We start from the raw sequence: 18,178 nt of genomic DNA, 5'->3' as shown, positions 1-18,178 counted from the left end.
CCTGCACATCTACGAAAAAAAAAAAAAAAACAAGAAAAAAACCCGGTTTCTAGAAAGATATAGGCAAATGAAAACATGTTATGGATAGGTGACGGAAGGACTGCAGGGAATTTACGAGGCGAATCATGTATTTGTCTTGCGTAAATGATAGAACTCGCTGTATACATTGCCACAAACGCACCTTATACGCACCTCGTTATCAATTTCGACTTAAACCACAAAGGCGGGGGAACCTTACGGCATGGGGCTGATCCTCTTGACGTCGAGTTGGTCTCTTTCGCCATAAAAGTTATAATTAACAAATAGGTATATAAGGGATAGTTGGAAATGTTATGCTTCCGTAGGTACGCTTAGAATATGAGTTCAGATATACGTTTCAACACAACAACGACTCGAAGCACTGTACTGCGCTTGCGATAAATTGTTTGAGGTTGACCTTATGGAATGGCCTGCTGAGATTATTCGGTTTGAAAATCTTTGCACAGATTTCGCGTGTCGTCTGAGGGACAAAACCGGTGGCAGCGCTGAGGAGAAAATAGACCAGCTGCTGCAGGAGAGGGGAAACATAGACTAGACGCTCACTGACAACTTGGTGGACAGCATGCCTGGTCGGCATCAAGTCTTATTCGACGGGAAAAGCTTCCATACAAAGCACTAACGGCGTTAGGAAACTGCGGAAAGTCATTTTTTTAAAGTCGACGCTAAATTTTCTGACATAAGCGTATATTTCTACCTATAGTATATACTTTCACATATTGCAGAAAGCAGTTCTTCAATAAATTTGTTGTGGAGGTGATTTTTGGCTTAATGCGGATATAAATATTACTTGACAACGTGTAAAACATCGTACATTATCTTCCCGTGCAGCGTACAATTGAAGAGCTTTGATAAACGATTCAGTAGTTGGGCTACGATAGTTCAGGGTGCGTCTCAGCGATCATTCCCCCGTGATCTTGAGCAGACGCTCCAACTAATTCACTGTTTTGGCAATTTCGTATTAAAAAACGCTTAGAATCACGAATATTGTTATTCCAATTGAATCTGTGATTTCACGAATTTTCTTTCCCCTCTATACCTAGCAGTATGAAGAGGAGAGAAAAAATTTGTAACGAAGAACTTTTGGAATCTGCTATTAAATATACCTAATGTTATTTTTATTATCTCCCTGCAGCCTTGGTCCAGCGTAATTACTAAGCCGTCACTCGAACCTCCAAGAGTTTAAAATATTAACGGAATATATATGCCAAGGGAACCTTTATGATTATTCCATGGCGTCTTTCAGCGCTTCTTTATGGATATCTTCGTCTGAAAATCGTCTCAAGTCACTGGATGCCGCGTAGTTTGAGCGAGGCTTTTTTAAAACAAGGGTTGAATATATCCGTACGATGCAGTACTGAGAAACTTAATCGTGAAAGGGTGAGGGTGGCTAGAAAGCAAATGCTAGATTTTTGTATTGACACAAGAGTTTGTTTGAAAAACCGGAGACCTGCAGTATAACCGTTAAACAGGAACCAGCGTCTTTCGGCCAGTATACCCCCTCCTTCCCCCAAAAAAAGAAAATCGCGGAGAATAAAGGGCAGAGGACGATATCCCGCGTTCGGCTGCGAATGACCATAGTTTCTCAGAAGGGCCGGAGTTCCTTTTTTTTTTTTTTTTACTGTAACGAGGAGGTGCGCAGCAGACACAGCCAAGATCGTTTCTTTGTCCTCAAAGCTATAGTGCCAGGTTCTCGTAGTACAATTGTAGAAAGATCATCGTTAGGATGGAGAGCGTAAATATTCCGGAAAAACGTTGCAGCATTTTAACATATTTATAATTTAACATTTAACATAGTTAGCATGATTAAATATTAACGCAGTTAGCCGCATGGCTGCGCTTGGGTGGATGTCAATGAGTAGTTACTCCCTTATTAAGAATCTACTCTGTACCTTGGAGGATTCCCCTAAATATTCGGCCAGAACCATCGCCACTTCGACTTATTGATAAATTCACTCTCGCCATACACTCTTTTCTGCTGACCGCCCTGGCTACCTCAGTTGGTAGAGCGACTGCCCCGGAAAGGCTGTGGTGCCGGGTTCGACCCCCGGACCAGGATGAATTTTTCTTGAACTACGAAGTTTCTGAAAAAGCTGTACAGCTTTCCTTTGTAGCCGTATATGGCTGCGCTTGGGTGGATGACAATGCGTAATTGCTTCCTTATTAAGTAAACCCGAACAGGCGTTCGAAAACATGTGTTGGCTTGTCGGCTCTTAGGCTTTCTTTATGTTTAGAAAATGGTTAGGACAACGACGTGTGGTGTACAACGCGAGAGAGTGGCAGTAAAACACGAGGGGTGATGGGCATGAAGAGGTTCCTAGTTTCTACTCACTTCCCCGGAGAAATGGGTCATGAGGTGCCATGAATTGTGCCAATTTTGCGTACGTATGAGATGGTGGTGCGGTGAGCTTTGACCTTCACCATCGATGGGCCCCTCATTCGACGAATACTATGGTTCCAAGCTACACCTCCATTCCCCTTTGCACCCCTTCTCACCTCACTTGCCCACTTACTTCACCGCAATTCATTTAAATCGTTCTGTGCTGTCACTGCGTCCTTAATTGGGCATAACCACAATTTTCCCACTAGATGGAATGTGTGCACTTTGAGGGCGACCTCTGAACGGTTGCACACAGTGGAGTGGGCTGCGCTTGAATGCGACAGGGAAATGAAATTACTCGCTATGTTGCGCACATAAACGAACACAAGCAGAGCTATCCTTTTTTTTTTTTTTAACTAAAAGAGTTTTAAAACTTCTCTCTTTGCAAAACCGTCGCCATTACTCCCGCTTTTGCTACTAATCTGGGCGCAGTAAAAAACCTTGATCAAGATGGGGAAAAAGCAAAAGGGAAATAAATATGCACCTACGCCTGTGCACCTACACGGACTTCTTATATTAAAACTTGTGTTGCATGAGTTCAAGGGTCTTGGAGACGAAGCGCGTGCTTGGCGCATCAACTGGAGCTGTCTTAAGCTTCCAGGTGCAAACCATCGCTGCCAAACTGGGAAAGCTGTAGCCTCAGCGAATGCTGGCGCACTCGCCGCTGAAATTTGCAGGAAGTCTGGTAGTGCGTGGAACCGCATGCAACGAACAAAGCATGTTCACATATCGGGCGCTCGTCATAACGGCGCGACTCTCCGTCGGTGTTTGCAGCCACGTGCAATCTGCCCGAAGTGGTCCACGGCTCATTCCGGGAGCTGACGACGGAGCGACCGTTGGACCCGGAGGAGCTGATCGGCCACGGCACCTTGGTGGAGCTGGTGTGCGCCCGCGGCTTCCAGGTGCAGGGGCAGCCGGAGCTGCGCTGCTGGGAGGGGCAATGGACACCCCCCGGACTGCTGCCCGAGTGCTTGCCCGGTTGGTGACTGCTGCGGCTGCTGCTGTGTGCCATAGCGAAAATTCCGCACTCTATCCTCTCCAACGGTCTCCCATTTGCGGCCGCCCTTTGCTAAAGCGCTCTCTCAGTGCGAGCGGTTATAAATTTTTATATTTACGGACGCATCAGCTGCTTCTAAGCGTTAACGAACTCTCCTATAGAGACACGAGCATACACTCCCTAAACTGTTTCCTGATAGTTTGCGACATCTTCGTGCTGAGATATTCCTTTCTTGTGCGGTCTCGAATGCGGCAATTGGTTTTTAGCGCAGACAGACCATCACATGAAGGGTCGAAGTCAATGAGACAGAGCACTCTGTCCTGTCAACTTTGTCCCTTCCTATTCTTGCCTGTCCGAGCTAAAAAAGCAATTTCAGTAATGCACCGACTAACCAGCAAAAAACGTCTTCGAATGCTGCATGCCAGCGTCCTGGCCACTGGCTGTGTGACCTAAAGGATTTTTTCGCGATAAGACCTGAAAGTGCTCTGGCTTTAAACGCTGCCTATTGTCGCGTGTGGTACTTTATCTGAAGCCTATCCAATTCCATCGAAGACTAGCGCACCCTCCTCGCTTGAGCTAAGAACTTCGTAAATCAGTATTTCTACAAAACGCGACGGGAGCAGTCACTGCGTTGGCTGCTGCAAGGGCTATTTTGAAGCGCGACACTCAATGTGCTGCAGTTTCTTCGCAGCTTCTCTTGGAATTACGTATTTCATTCATCCTGACACTTGCGATGCCGGTCGACGCACTGTACTGTGCTACCATCCTTGTTGGGCTCGTATAGACACTGCCATGGAAATGATGACCTGTAATGAAAGTAGCTTGAGGATCATATTACAAAGAATTGCCTAGCAAACTAACAGTTCAATTTCTATAAGCCGCAAGACATGAACCTAAACTATCAAGGTGTGTGTTCACTTGGAAGGAAAGTCGCGCCTAATACTGCTCTATCTTTGTATATTGCCGTGAACCCCTGTACTGCTTGTTTGTTGACGCTCGAAGAAGTTGGCACGCGGCTTTATCACTTTTTTATTTGTGGGTGTGACACAAAACGCGCCAATGATTATCTCGAATTATCTCTGCCATAATAAAATGAGTGCTTCCAGGTTGTTACATATTGTTGGAGTTGCTTTTGGCACTTATCTCGAAGTTTCCAAGCCATTTTTAAATTGGGTCATTCAAGAATTTAACGAAAAAAAAAAGGACAGAGAAGGACACATAAGACGATTGACGAGGCTCGGCCGAGAGCGGCAGACATTCTGTACGTCAACGATTGCCAAGCACGTGTGTTGTTATAGCTGTAGCCGAGGTATTCAGCTCTTTGCGGGCGCAAGTGAGCCCAATAATATGTTTCCTTAGGTATCCTTCCTCCGTCTCCCTGACTCCTGAACCGCCGTCACCACTATGTGACAATTTTCATCATCATCATCATCATCAGCCTGATTATACCCACTGCAGGGCGAGGCCTCTCCCATATTTCTCCACTTAACCCGGTTCTGTGCTAGCTGCATCCACTTGACCCCTGCGAACTTCTTAATCTCATCCGCCCACCTAACTTTCTGCCGCCCCCTGCTACGCTTTCCTTCCCTTGGAATCCAGTTTGTTACCCTCAGCGACCATCGGTTATCCTCTCTTCGCACTACATATCCTGCCCATGTCCATTTCTTCTTCTTAATATCCGCTAGAATGTCAGTAACTTGAGTTATTTCTCTGACCCACTCTGCACGCTTCCTATCTCTTATAGTTACCCCTACCACTTTTCGTTCTATAGCCCTCTGAATTGTCCTCAACTTAAGTAGAACCCTCTTGGTTAGCCTCCACGTTTCAGCCCCATAGGTGAGTACATGCAAGATGCAACTGTTGTATACTTTCCTCTTGAGCGATACCGGTAAGCTGCTAGTCATAATCTGTGAGTGCTTGCCAAATGCGCTCCATCCCAGTCTTATTCTTTTTGTTATTTCCTTTTCATGGTCCGGATCTGCTGTTACTACCTGTCCTAAGTAGACATATTCGCCTACTACTTCCAGTATTTCGCTACCTAATGTAAACTGCTGTTCCTTCCCGAGGCTGTTGAACATTACCTTAGTCTTCTGCATATTGATTTTCAAGCCTACCTTTCTACTTTTCCTGTCTAGGTCATCAATCATTATTTGCAGTTCATCCCCCGAGTTGCTTAGCAAGGCAATGTCATCAGCAAATCGCAGATTACTGAGGTATTCTCCATCTACCCTTATCCCTAACTGCTCCCATTCCACGTCTCTGAATACTTCCTCTAAACAAGCTGTGAATTGTACTGGGGAGATTGTGTCTCCTTTCCTAACACCTTTCTTTATGGGAATTTTGTTACTTTCTTTATGCAGAACTTGCTGTGCAGCCACTATATATATCTTCCAGCACTTTCACGTACGGCTCGTCTACCCCCTGATTTCGCAATGCCTGCATCACCGCCGAGGTTTCAACCGAGTCAAATGCTTTTTCGTAATCAATGAATGCTATGTATAAGGGCTGGTTATATTCCGAGCATTTTTTTATCACCTGATTGATGGTATGGATATGATCGATACTAGAGTACCGTTTCCGAAACCCTGCTTGATCCTTTGCTTGATTACAGTCTAAGGTTGTCCTGATTCTATTAGCGATTACCTTAGTAAATACCTTATACGTAACAGACAGTAAGCTGATTGGCCTGTAATGTTTAAGGTCCTTAGAGTCCCCTTTCTTGTGAATGAGGATAACGTTTGCATTCTTCCATGGTTCCGGTACCGTCGATGACACCAGGCACTGCGTATACAGGGTGGCCAGTTTTTCTAGCACGATATCCCCCCCCCCCCCCCCCCCCCCCCGTCCTTCAGCAAATCTCTAGTTATCGGATCCTCTCCAGCTGATTTCCCCCTTTTCATAGTTTCTAGCGCTTTCTTGACCTCGTCCTTCGTCACTGGTGAAACGTCAATGTTAGTGAAGTTCAAATGTTGTAGCTGCCTCTGTTATTGCACATGCATGGGCTCAAGAAGTTGGCAACCATAGCTTTTATTTTGTTTTCTTGAAAAGAAACCTGGTTCCGAGATATGATTATGCACACCAGTCCTGTGCGCGCCTCGGTGTCGTCAATTTGAACTAAAACAGCATCTCGAGGGAATTGCAGCAAAGCAAAGCCAGCCAGCAGGCGCCAAGCTGCAAAATACACAGACAGACTCGGCGGCCTCAGGATGTGCCGCTTATACTCTGGAAATGTCATCTTGCCCTCAGCTATATACGCGAGTAAGCAACTGACGAAGATATTCTCAGGCACTGGGGTGAGACATACATTATAGTGAGGCTACCCAAAAATAATATAAAATAATATGCCTCTGCCCGTGTCACTAGGTATAACGGGCTTAACTGTGCAGAGACAGGAAATAAGTTCGAAAGAACTAATTGGATTCCAGTGAAGCGGCGTTGGGCATTATCCCGAGCATAGGAGAGTTGCTATACTCTCGCTGCCAGGGTGGGGAAGTAATTTCGCTGAAGGCAAAGGAAACAAGTGCACTCTCATAAGCACCAACACAGGACACCGAGTGCTTTGGCTTCCCAGACTTCTCTGTCTCGTTCTCTTCACGCTTTGTTTCTTTTTTTTTCTTCTGTCCTTTGTTTTTATTGGCGCTGACAGCGTGCGCTGTCACCGCCAATACGCATAAGGCTTGTGCGAGAGTGTATAGCCGCCGACAATCCCTTCGTCGGATGTCATCTAGATGTGCGCCGTGTAGGGTATCCAGTGCCGCGGTTCTACCGCAGCTGCTTCAAAATACTTAAAGTATTTTGAAGAAGAAGAAAAAAAAAGTCTCGGTCGAGAAGTTAGCATAGCAACAATTTATACGGCTGCAACAAGGAGAGAATACGGAGGGAATAAACCACCAGCGGTGTTTCATTTCTCGGGGATACATGTTTTCGCGAGCCGCTAGGGCACTACGCTTTAAATTAAGCCGTGATCAAACAGTTGGATTCTCATTTTACTCGTCGCCCGGTTGGGAACAAGAATGAACAGAAAAAATGTGTGTCTTTCATGATTCGTATCATTTTCATCGACCACAGCCGTTCGCATTCCCGCAGTTCCGTTCTTTCTCCTCAAACAAGGCCGCGTTTTTAATCTCGTTAACCCGACTGTGTGCCGCATCGAGCTGCGCGTATATGTTAAAGAGATGTTTCCGACAAGACGCGCTTTTATCTGCAGGTCGAATTCGGGCTGCCTTTTTTTTTTCTTTTCCTCGTGCCTCCATCACTTTCGTTAGCCGCCTCGTATAGCCGGAGGGGCGCCTCAGAGCTGTTTGGCGTAAGAAAGCCACTGTCGCGAGTGCTGGTTTCGCTCCGCGGGAGGTGCATGGCTCAAGACCTCCTCCTTCGTCGTCGAGAACGGCAAACAGCATGCACTGTTTGACATAGGCCGAGGCTGCCTCCGAGAACGAGCGAGGGCTTTGTTTGCGCAGCGGTGACAACAGCAGCCCCGTGGACGTCGGCAGACGTCATTTGCCGCTCTTTCTCCCACGCTCGCTGACGGCCCCGCTATTCCCTTCTCTCCCTGAACGGAATTCTGCACGTTTTTAGAAGACGACCGGGAGAAAGCAAGAGAAGAAGTAATAAGGGGCAGGATGATATTAAAAAAGCGTGGCGCAGATACTGGCGAACAGCGGTGGCGGCGAACGCGAAGAGTGCTGTTTGCGGAAGAGGACGACCGGAAGGAACGAAAAGGAGAAAGACATAAGGCGCCACCTGAGGAAAGCCCGCAGTAATTACGGACCATTGGCAGGAAAGTTTTGTGGTATACTATTTCTGAAGTTATTGTAGCGCCATTGCCGATGTATACGGACGTACGGAAGAATTTGCTTGTTGTATGGGCGGAAACGAAGGTGCTTGGTTCGCTTTCAAAGAGCGTCGGTTCGCGCTTCGCACTCAGAACTAGACCACAAATGTGAGCTTGTTCACGGCATGGCAATCGAAATGTGGAAGTACATAGCGTGTCAAAAGTTTCTAGGCCACCGGGCATTCATTTCAGCTGCGTAGTGGGGCACTTACGTAACCTGGACGTTAACCAGAGCGCAGATCGCTCAAAGGTAGGCACGCGCTGTGACGTCACTAACCACGTAACCTTGGAGGCTCGTGGCGGGCAAGGGGGAAGTCGACAGTTGCGCTCGGTCTTATTTTCCTAACATACTCGATGACATCTGCATTTGATCTCGAGCACGCCTAGACGCACGGCACTGACCCTATTCTCGAGGTGACATCGACGATAAAGCGACCTCTGACAGGAGGCTTGGACGAAATCAGAAAGACTTGAGGAGAAAGACGCAGGTTCTGCCTCTCTCCTTCTGCGCTGCCACCATGTTTTCGAAATTGCGCGCCTATCGGCGATTTTTTCAACGTTGATGGGACCGCTCAATTCATATATTGCGGTGGCGCTACAGTGGACTGCTTCCGGGCGCGGCCTAGTTAGAGACTGTTGCTCATTTTAAAAAAATTCTCGATAACTCGCGAAGTTCGATTGCCAACTCATATTTACATGCATGCCCTGCTCCTTTTCGTCCCTGCCACGTACGATTGAGAATAGCATGTCATCCTCATCAACCCTTCAACTTGCATTTTTGTGTAGCGCCCACTCAAGAACACTCCCTGTCCTGTATTGCGTATCCTGCCGCTAGCTAGTGTGCCGCCCCCGACTGTGACCCATGCAGGCACTGAGCTTAATCCTCCCTTGTGCAGAGCCGTGCGAGCTGCCGGCTTTGCGGAGCGGCCGATACATGGGCGGCTACAGAGCCGGGCTGACCATCTCTCCGGGCTCGTCGGTCGAGTACGCCTGCGACGAGCCGCACCTGCGCCAGTGGCCGGCATCTCCACTTCGCTGCCGCATGGGTCGGCTGCAGCCAGCGCCACCCAGCTGCCTGCCGCCGATACCGACGCCGCTGACGCCGCAAATATCCTCGGCGCCTGGCTCGGGTCAAGGAGCAGGTGCGTGACGCTGCCAACAGCGCGATCTCGTTTACGGCGGGCAAGAGCATTACGAGAAATAAATAAGGGCTGTTTCGATGGAGGCGAAACGCAAAGGCGTCCTTGCGCTGCGGGATGTGACTGTGCGCTCTGCCATGACAAGTTAAAGATCCCCGGCTGGTCGAAACTAATTCGGAACCCTTCACTACGGCACCTCTTTCTAACTTTCTTCTTTTACTCCCATCTTTCCCTTACGACTCGGTTTAAGTGTCCAGCGAAAAGTGTGACAGAAACTGCGCCTCTCCTTTGCTGTAAACCAACTTACATTTTACATTTGGATCTGTTTAAGTAGACATTGCATAAAATATCCGAAATATGCATGCATTGTCTCCTCAGCGGCCCAGGAGACGTTGCTGCCGGAGTCGGCGGCCTCCGCGGCGGTCGTCGTGGAAGAGCCTCCGCAGACGGCGTCCCCGGTGGCCCCCGGTGGAGGTGACGCCGTCCCGCGTCGCGCCACGTCACCGCCGCCTTCCGATCGGCCCTGCAGCGCCCCCGAGAGATTGCACAACGCGCTCGCCTTCCGGTCCTCGTCCCCATCGAGGTCCGAGGAGGAAGAGGAGGGGGAAGAGGGGGACTCGAGGGGCCTGCTGCAGTTCCCGCACGGCACAGAGGTGGTCTTCCGCTGCATCGACGGCGCAGGCGGAGGCGAGAGGAGCACCTGGAAGCTCCTCTGTGAGGACGGCAGCTGGCTGGGCCGCCCCGAGAAGTGCGGTTAGCGGAACTCTGTCCTTCCCTTGTTTGTCACCGAAGGCTATTGAGCCATGTGTAAAACTGAACATAATCTTTACTATCAGCCAGCACCATGCTAAGCCATCATTATCATCATCATCATCGTCATCAGCCTGACTACCCACTGCAGGGTGAAGGCCTCTTACATATTCCTCCAATTAGCCTGGTCCTGTGCTAGCTGCACGCACTTGACCCCTGCGAACTTCTTAACCTCACCCGCCCACCTAAATTTCTGCCGCCCCCTGCTACGCTTTCCTTCCCTTGTAATCTAGTTTGTTGCCCTAAGTGATCATCGGTTATCCTTTCTTCACACAACATTTTCTGTCCATGCTCATTTCTTCTTGATTTCCACTGAAATATCAGCAATTTGAGTTATTTCTCTGACCCACTCTGCGCGCTTCCTATTTATTAACGTTACCCCTACCATTTTTCGTTCCATAGCCCTCTGCGTTGTCCTCAACCTAACTAGAACCATCTTCGTTAGCCTCCGCGTTTGATCCCCATATGTGAGTACAGGTAGGATGTAACTGTTCTATACTTTCCTCTTGAGCGATGGCGGTAAGCTGCTAGTCATAATTTCGAGTGCTTACCAAATGTGCTCCATCCCAGTCTTATTCTCCTTGTTATTTCCCTTTCATGGTTCGGATGTGCGCTTACTACCGGTCCTAAGTAGACATATTCGTCTACTACTTCCAGTGCTTCGCTACCTAACGTAAACTGCTGTTCCTTTCTGAGGCTGTTGAGCATTACCTTAGTCTTTTGCATATTGATTTTAAAGCCTACCTTTCTACTTTTCCTGTCTAGATCATGAATCATTATTTGCAGTTCATCCCTATAGTTACTTAGCAAGGCAATGCCATCAGCAAATCACAGATTACTAAGGTATTCTTCATCTACCCTTATCCCTAACTTCTCCCATTCCAAGTCTCTGAATACTTCTTCTAAGCAAGCTCTGAACAGTACTGGGGATATTGTGCCTCCTTGCCTAACACCATCCTAAGGCATTTGGTGCCATATCACATCGCATGTAGCTGAGAGAGAGCAAAATCGTTTATCCGCAATCTTCAGCAACTCCTTACAGGAAAACAAAACGGCAGATTTGAGTTCTCTGTGTCAATATTATTAATTCCGTTGCGAAGTTAAAGGAGTGCAGGCACCAATATTGTGTGTGTGTGTGTGTGTGTGCGTGTGTGTGTGTGTGTGTGTGTGTGTGTGCGTGCGTGCGTGCGTGTGTGTGTGTGTGTGTGTGTGTGCGTGCGTGTGTGTGTGTGTGTGTGTGTGTGTGTGTGCGTGCGTGCGTGCGTGTGTGTGTGTGTGTGTGTGTGTGTGTGTGTGTGTGTGTGTGTGTGTGTGTGTGTGTGTGTGTGTGTGTGTGTGTGTGTGTGTGTGTGTGTGTGTGTGTGTGTGTGTGTGTGTGTGTGTGTGTGTGTGTGTGTGTGTGTGTGTGTGTGTGTGTGTGTGTGTTTTATTCCCTTAGGGTAGGGACACACTAGCGGGAAGACGCGCGCGGCATGCCGCCGGCGGCAAGCAGCTTGCCGCAAAACCTGCCGCGACGGCGGGTAGACCTGCCGCGCGCCGAATGGGTCGAGGAGCCATTTTCGGCGGCTTGCCGCGTGCCGCGAATCAGAAGAGCCAATGAGAGACGTACGGCTCAGCGACGTGCGCGTAAGTGTCGCCATCTCGTGCCTGCTACCGAAGTTAACTCAAGCGCTCCGTGCAATAAACGACGAAGTGAGCATTCTCCTTTTGTGCCTCGGTGTTGAAAACTTCGCCTCAGTGAGAGAATAATGGAACACTTTCTTGAGGCTGCTCGGTTATTCCCCTTTTACGCGAAAATCAACCGATGAGCGATCATCGGCAAAGCATTCGATCTCGCAGGCGAGTTGTTTTCCTACTTGAGTGTCCGCTGAACATTCAGGTCGGGGAAAATGTAAACAGGACAGTAAATTTGTTTCGAATGCTCGAGCGGTGTGCTGCGGAGCAAACACGATCGTCGCGGTAGATGATGAGGGACAAGGAGAAGCTGGAATGAGGTCTGCTGGCCGAAAAAAGATTCGTAGATCAGCTCACACAGTCGGACACAAGGCGAGATCAGCGCTGTCACATGACCTCCGCGGCGATCGCCGCGCGAAACCGATGTGGCCTCTCTGCCGCGCGGGCGTCCTACCGCTGGCGGCACACCGCGCGCGTTCTCCCGCCAGTGTGTCCGTACCCTTAGAATAGCGCGCAATACAATAGTGTACAACTAGCACTATGTAGGCAGTGCGGGCGCACGCTCTCTTCGCAGTAAAGTCGAGTGCTTAAGTGTCATACTGACTTCGGTCACGAGGTGACTTCTGAAGCCAGTGCACTGGCTATAGCGGAACAACGTGGATATAAGGGCCAATTGGCGAGAATCCACTGCAATGGTAAACAAACAACGGAACAGAATGCTAAACACAATAATGAGCAACACGAACATTGACGTATGGAGCTACCGTTTATTTAACGAAAAAAAACACACACACACACACACCTATATCTACAGGAAGTGGACTTGCAGCGCGGCAGACTGTTGTTGTGCAATCCCTAAAAGACCCACAGCAATGCTGTATCATCTAAACTCCTTTTAGGCAGCTTAAATTCATTACTAGTCAATTGCAACGAAAAATTCCTCACGCAGGCGTCTCCCCAATGCTCTACAATCGATCCTGGATATATCGAACCAAGATATATCAAATTATTCTGCATATCAAACTCTGAGAAACTCCCGATGAAAATACTATGCCGAAATATCGGAATAGTGCTGGTGTTTACTGAAGTGCTGTTAAGGGGTACATGCATTCGATATATTTAACTGCGCGTTTTGCCCCGACAAGAGGCGCCTTTCTAATGGCGCCTCTGTGATCACTTTTTGTGCACTGAGCCTGGTCGGCTGCACAGCCTTGGGCACCTTATGGCTGTGCTAAAGCTAAAAAACAGTTTTACGAGGTAAATGTCGAGCACGATTGAAAGTGCCCTTCGATCTGGCATGCTTGTTTTCAATGCGACACTGCTGTCATGCGGAGAAGGCAGAAATCAATGCACTGGTTGCCCTGCGGTGAAGCCAACCTTGCTGACAGGGGGCTTGCAGTGGCGCTCGCGTGGCTTACTTCGCTGCCTAATTAAACGAAGAAATTAACTTATTTAAACTGTGTGATTATTAATTTTATAGTTTATGAGTAACAGAATCAACAGGGCCTTTTTTTTTTTAAATCACTGTTTTTTGCTATGAAACCCTAACCCCAGCGGCACTTGGGACAGGTAGCGCGAGACGCGAGCTCTGACACTCCAATCTGTCCGTACCAAATATTTGGCACGTGTGCTCGTGCCCACAGAGCGGGGAGTGGAGGTATGCCCAATGCGCCGAGCTTTTAGACTCCTACGCTGCACCCCCGGCGAGCGGTAGTGGCGAAGAAAATTTTACGGGTGATATAGAGTTTGGGAGCCACATATGTGGTCCCGCTACACGGTCGGTGTCACTAGTCTGGACACCGCATGACGAGGCCCCGTCTCGAGCCCTTTCACCAGATCCCGTTGAAACTCCAACGAGGAGCAGTCGAGGAAGGCAGCCTCCCATACATCTCGGGAATGGGTAGGAGAAGAGGGTTGGGATTTTGAGCACATGCCCACACGATGTGGAAGATATCGCAGGTCTCACAGTGCGGGCATTGCCCATCCTTGTTAGGATCGCACTGTTTGAAGATTGCATGACAGAGCAGAGCACCTGTTTGCGGGAACCTTAATGTTCACTCCTCCGTCTTACTCAGCCCCTATGCAGGAGCCGGGAAAAGACGGTGGTTGTCGCTATAATTTTTTTAATAATTTTTTTGAACCGTAGAAGCGGCTGGTTTGCATCGTAGTCGGAAAAGCTGTGGTGAGCAGCTCGGCGAAGCGCTCGGGGAGCTAGCTGCGTCAGCGGCCTCATTAGCTCGTAAGCCCGTAGCCAAGATCCCAAATTATTTTTTTCGGTGTTGGATCAGTGGCAGTCCGTCTTAGAACTCGACTGGCCAATGGGGAGATCTCCCCATCCAACTAATGATCAAATGCTGTTCCGTAGTTCATGATTATGAGCCGTGGGCTGCCAGTAAGCCGGTGAGCAGCGCACCGATGGATCACAGTGGAGCTCATTTGCTGCAATGCCTTATTTGACGAATTATTCATATATCGAACTCTTTTGCGATTCCCTTCGAGTTTGATATATCTGGAATCGACTCATTATTTATCTTTTATAGATACCTACAGGGCTCTTAGGCATGATTGTAAGAGGCTTATTTACACTCCGAGGTAAAACAAAAATGCGTGAACAAATGCATGGAACATAAGGGGCCGTATTCCATACGCTTGTATTTTCCATTTTCCGTTTAATGTGGCCGGGCATCAGTATAGCGCCAGCATTAGACGAAAGCAGCATGGCCAGTCACTCTTGGGAAACATGTCCAATATTCGCGGCGCAGAGGACGGCGCCCAGCAGCTGTCGGTGCCCAAGGAAGAGCGGCGCAACCGGTCTTGTGTGTTCCGCAATACGGAGCCCAACCTGGAGGCCTTCCAGGGCGACCGGCGCATCACGGATGATGCGCTCCATTTCCCGCCGGGCTCCGAGCTCGTCTTTCGCTGCAAGGACATCGGCAAGTACAGCCTGGTGGGCAGCGTGCGGCGCCGCTGCGTGTACGGTGACTGGGACGGCGTCAAGCCCTCCTGCTTCGGACTCTCCCAGGAGAACGACTATGCGCGTGAGTGTCTTCTCAGTCGAACAGTCCGAAGGTTTCAAACCGGGCCAGCGTTTTGTCCACCTCTTTGGACACTTCACTGAAGCCAGGGCGCTAACTTAGGATTTCTAGCTGCGGCGGCCTTTGAGGCATGATTCCAAAACTTACCCGTTTTCCATTTGGATACGTGCAGGGTCATCCACTTCTAGCTATAACACGTCCACTGCTTTCAAAGCGACATTGCATTCTACGCAGGCGCATGTCAAAGCAGAGCGACACAAGTACAGGGGGGCCCGGAGGTGGTGCTTCGCATGGCCTGTCACTAAACTGTATTGCGTGACCACTTCGGACGCAGTGGAGCTTTGAAAGCAGTGACCGTGTTATAGCTAGAAGTATACGACCCTGTACATATACGTCTGAAGTGCCTCGGCACGTGTTTCACCGTTGACTTCCCTTTTAGTACCAGGTGCAGCAGGATTATGGGACACCTTTTAATTGTGAGGGAACTGTAGGGTATTGTAAGATGCAGCTATACATACATTGACGGGAATGCTCTAAGCTTCCGATGAATGGCAATAATGCTATTGAAGCGTTTCTTGAGCTCGTACCAAGCAATTGACTGCCATAAAAATCTAATGGGGCGCATTTCTGAAAATAATTGTGAGGCAGCTGTTGAACAGTGTAAGGTACTTTTTTATGAGTATGTCCATATAAATGGCCTCAGATTCCGATACAACATTCTGTTCTGCAGTTTTTCCTGCGCTCAAAAAATATAGGCCAGGCTACCACTAAAAAAACAAAAAACAAAAAAAAAGCATTGAGACACGTTTTTAAAAATAATTGCAAAAACCTAAACGCGTGCCGAGTGAAGGCATGATATTATATTGGTGGTCATCGCGATGTCATACAATACATGAAAAAAATTTATTGAAAAACTCTTTCCCACAAAGTGTCCAAAATTTTTGAGCATGCATGTTTGAAACAGCTGGAACCGAGCTTTACAAGTTTCCTCTTTCTTCTTCTATGATTGGAACCGGGCGTGCGGGTGCCGGCGTGGCCCACAGTGGAGAAGCCTCCGACGATACTGTTCCGGCCGCATGTGATGCCGGTGGCGCAGAGCAATGACGGCAAACTGGTCGTGTACCCGGGGGCTATCCTGCACTTGGAGTGCCTCTGGCTGCGCAAGTACGGCACGCCCAAGTGGGAGGTCAGCCACAAGTCCCGCAAGTACGCCGAAGGTACGTCTTCAGCAGGGAAAAAAAAAATCGCATGTAACGCTCGCAGATCACACCTTCACAAGTGGCCGCAAACGTACAGAATTGAAAGCTTTCCGTCAAGAACATTAACTGTCTCCAGCCAGTCAGGCATGAAGCAGAGTGAAAAGGATGCGATATCATACTGTAATTGCGCGTTAGATTTTTCCATCATTTTTATATTTGGTTTAGCTTATTTTCCTTATTCTGGCAAGAAAAACATTGCATTCAGTAATAGCTAACTCCAGCTTGTTTACACGTGGGAAAGTACCGTCAGAAATGACCGCATTTCAGACCCGCGACGTTCATTTCATGTCATCACTACAGCGCGAAACGCGAAGTAGTTGAATTCCCATGTGATTTCACCGTGAACGTAGCGTGCCTTGTCATGTCGATAGTTTTTTCCTCATTCACCATGTGTCATTGTTGCCTTGTTCGTAGAGTTTGCATAGTCTGAACCAGCCACACTGGTGAAAAAAACAAAAAGTGATATAGTTCACGGGAGTTTCGATCTAATAAAAGCGATGTCACTGTAAAAAATTGCCCACGATTACATTACTTCCTAGAGCGAAATTTGAGCGCAGCTCATCAGCTGTTTCACCTTTTCGATATATTGAAGCAAATATTTCGAGTAAGACACGTATGTACAATTACAGACAACTTTTAATTTTTCACACGTATTCCTTCAAGAAATACTCCACTAACAGTTCTTGGCTGCCATGAAAGAAGCTTCGTGGTCGGAGAAATGAAGAGAGCAATTGAGTTAACGGGAGGTTGCGGGAGGCAGCGCGTGGGTCCATAGGAACGTTGCGCGACGAACAGATAGCAGCGATTGACTGATGCCGCTGACGCCACTAGCGAGTGAAGCGAGTGAGAACGGGATGCACGCACCGTGATTCGCTGACAGCGAGTCGCGGCGTTTCGGCAACCGCAGAGCACCCTCACCGCCACGCATGAAGAGGGGGGGGGGGAGAGTCCCTCCTCCTCTTTCTGCATGACGGCGACGGTGTTCTACGCAGCACGTCATCTTGACTCGCTAGCGACGTCAGCCTTCCTGCGAGGCTCCGGTTGCCGAAGCGCCGGCTCGAACTGGGGCGCTGAAAGGGGGGTGGAACTGGTTACGAGGCCGACGACGCCGACGCGAAACCCAGGAATGGGCGCCAAAGAGCTGTGCTCTAAAACGCATGAATTAGGACTGTAGAACATTATAGAGTATTGACTGTTCGACAACATTGCCACATTTGTAATCCAACTTTTGGCAACTAGCAACAGTAGACTTTTGTCCTTGCTTTTTTTGGGCACTATTTTTAATCTGAGAAGGTGTGACAGATTTGCCAGCAAAATGTAATGGAAACCTTCTATTCTTTTTTTCTTCTTTTTTTTTTTTTTGTCTGAACTGATTCCTACCCCCTAAAGTTATCTTGGACGTTGCGTTTGGATGTTGCCGAGGCCTCGCTCACTGCACTCGTTTTGTTTCAAAGTAAACGAGAACTATTCCTCCCTCATTTACCTTCAGGAGTAGCCTTGGCCAAGGCTGCCGCTGGATGGTAAATGAGGGCGGAATAGTTCTCGTTATCCCTGGATGGCTACCCCTGGATGACTACCCGTGGCTAGTAGTCGCAACAGCAAACAACAATGCTTTAATTGGCTTACAAACACACGGCAATATCTCGGTATTTGTCACCTGTCTATATCCCAGTGTAGGACCATGCGCTTGGAGCTTGAATTTTTACCCCCCCCCCCCCGCCCCCAAGAAAAAAAATAAACAAAAGGTGAATACGGTACAAGCGTTTTCATGTAACAGCTGCAACAGTTACCTTTGCACATCATTGGCTACGCACGTTGAAATTCGCCAGAAATAATGCCGCAGTATGCACACAATAAACTGAAAGGGTCTAAGTACATCTACTGAAGGCTCTGTCCGGTGAAGGCTAAGGCTGAACTGTCATTTCCATTTTACGGAAGCAGGTCTGATAATCATAGGAGGTTCCCTGGGGTTTTGTGCCGGTTTTCGAAACACTGGCATGTGTTACTTACCCGC

The 18,178-nt window shown here is 48.4% G+C and overlaps 1 protein-coding gene across 1 annotated transcript in view; it reads left to right on the top strand.

Moving 5' to 3' along the window:
- Hasp (Hig-anchoring scaffold protein) overlaps window positions 1-18,178 on the top strand; it is a 550,586-nt gene that overhangs the window by 519,814 nt on the left and 12,594 nt on the right. The window contains exons 12-16 of the mRNA XM_084589524.1: window positions 3,191-3,394; window positions 9,144-9,389; window positions 9,765-10,139; window positions 14,633-14,908; window positions 15,949-16,122. Of these exons, the coding sequence (XP_084445650.1) occupies window positions 3,191-3,394; window positions 9,144-9,389; window positions 9,765-10,139; window positions 14,633-14,908; window positions 15,949-16,122 (1,275 nt within the window). The remainder of the gene's footprint in view (window positions 1-3,190; window positions 3,395-9,143; window positions 9,390-9,764; window positions 10,140-14,632; window positions 14,909-15,948; window positions 16,123-18,178) is intronic.

The sequence above is a fragment of the Amblyomma maculatum genome, chromosome 1, assembly GCF_055883805.1.
Source record: "Amblyomma maculatum isolate TAMU_Amacu chromosome 1, ASM5588380v1, whole genome shotgun sequence".
NCBI classification, from domain to species: Eukaryota; Metazoa; Arthropoda; class Arachnida; order Ixodida; family Ixodidae; genus Amblyomma; species Amblyomma maculatum.
The sequence above is the reverse complement of the archived record's forward strand: the minus strand, read 5'-3'. Positions and strand labels throughout refer to the sequence as shown.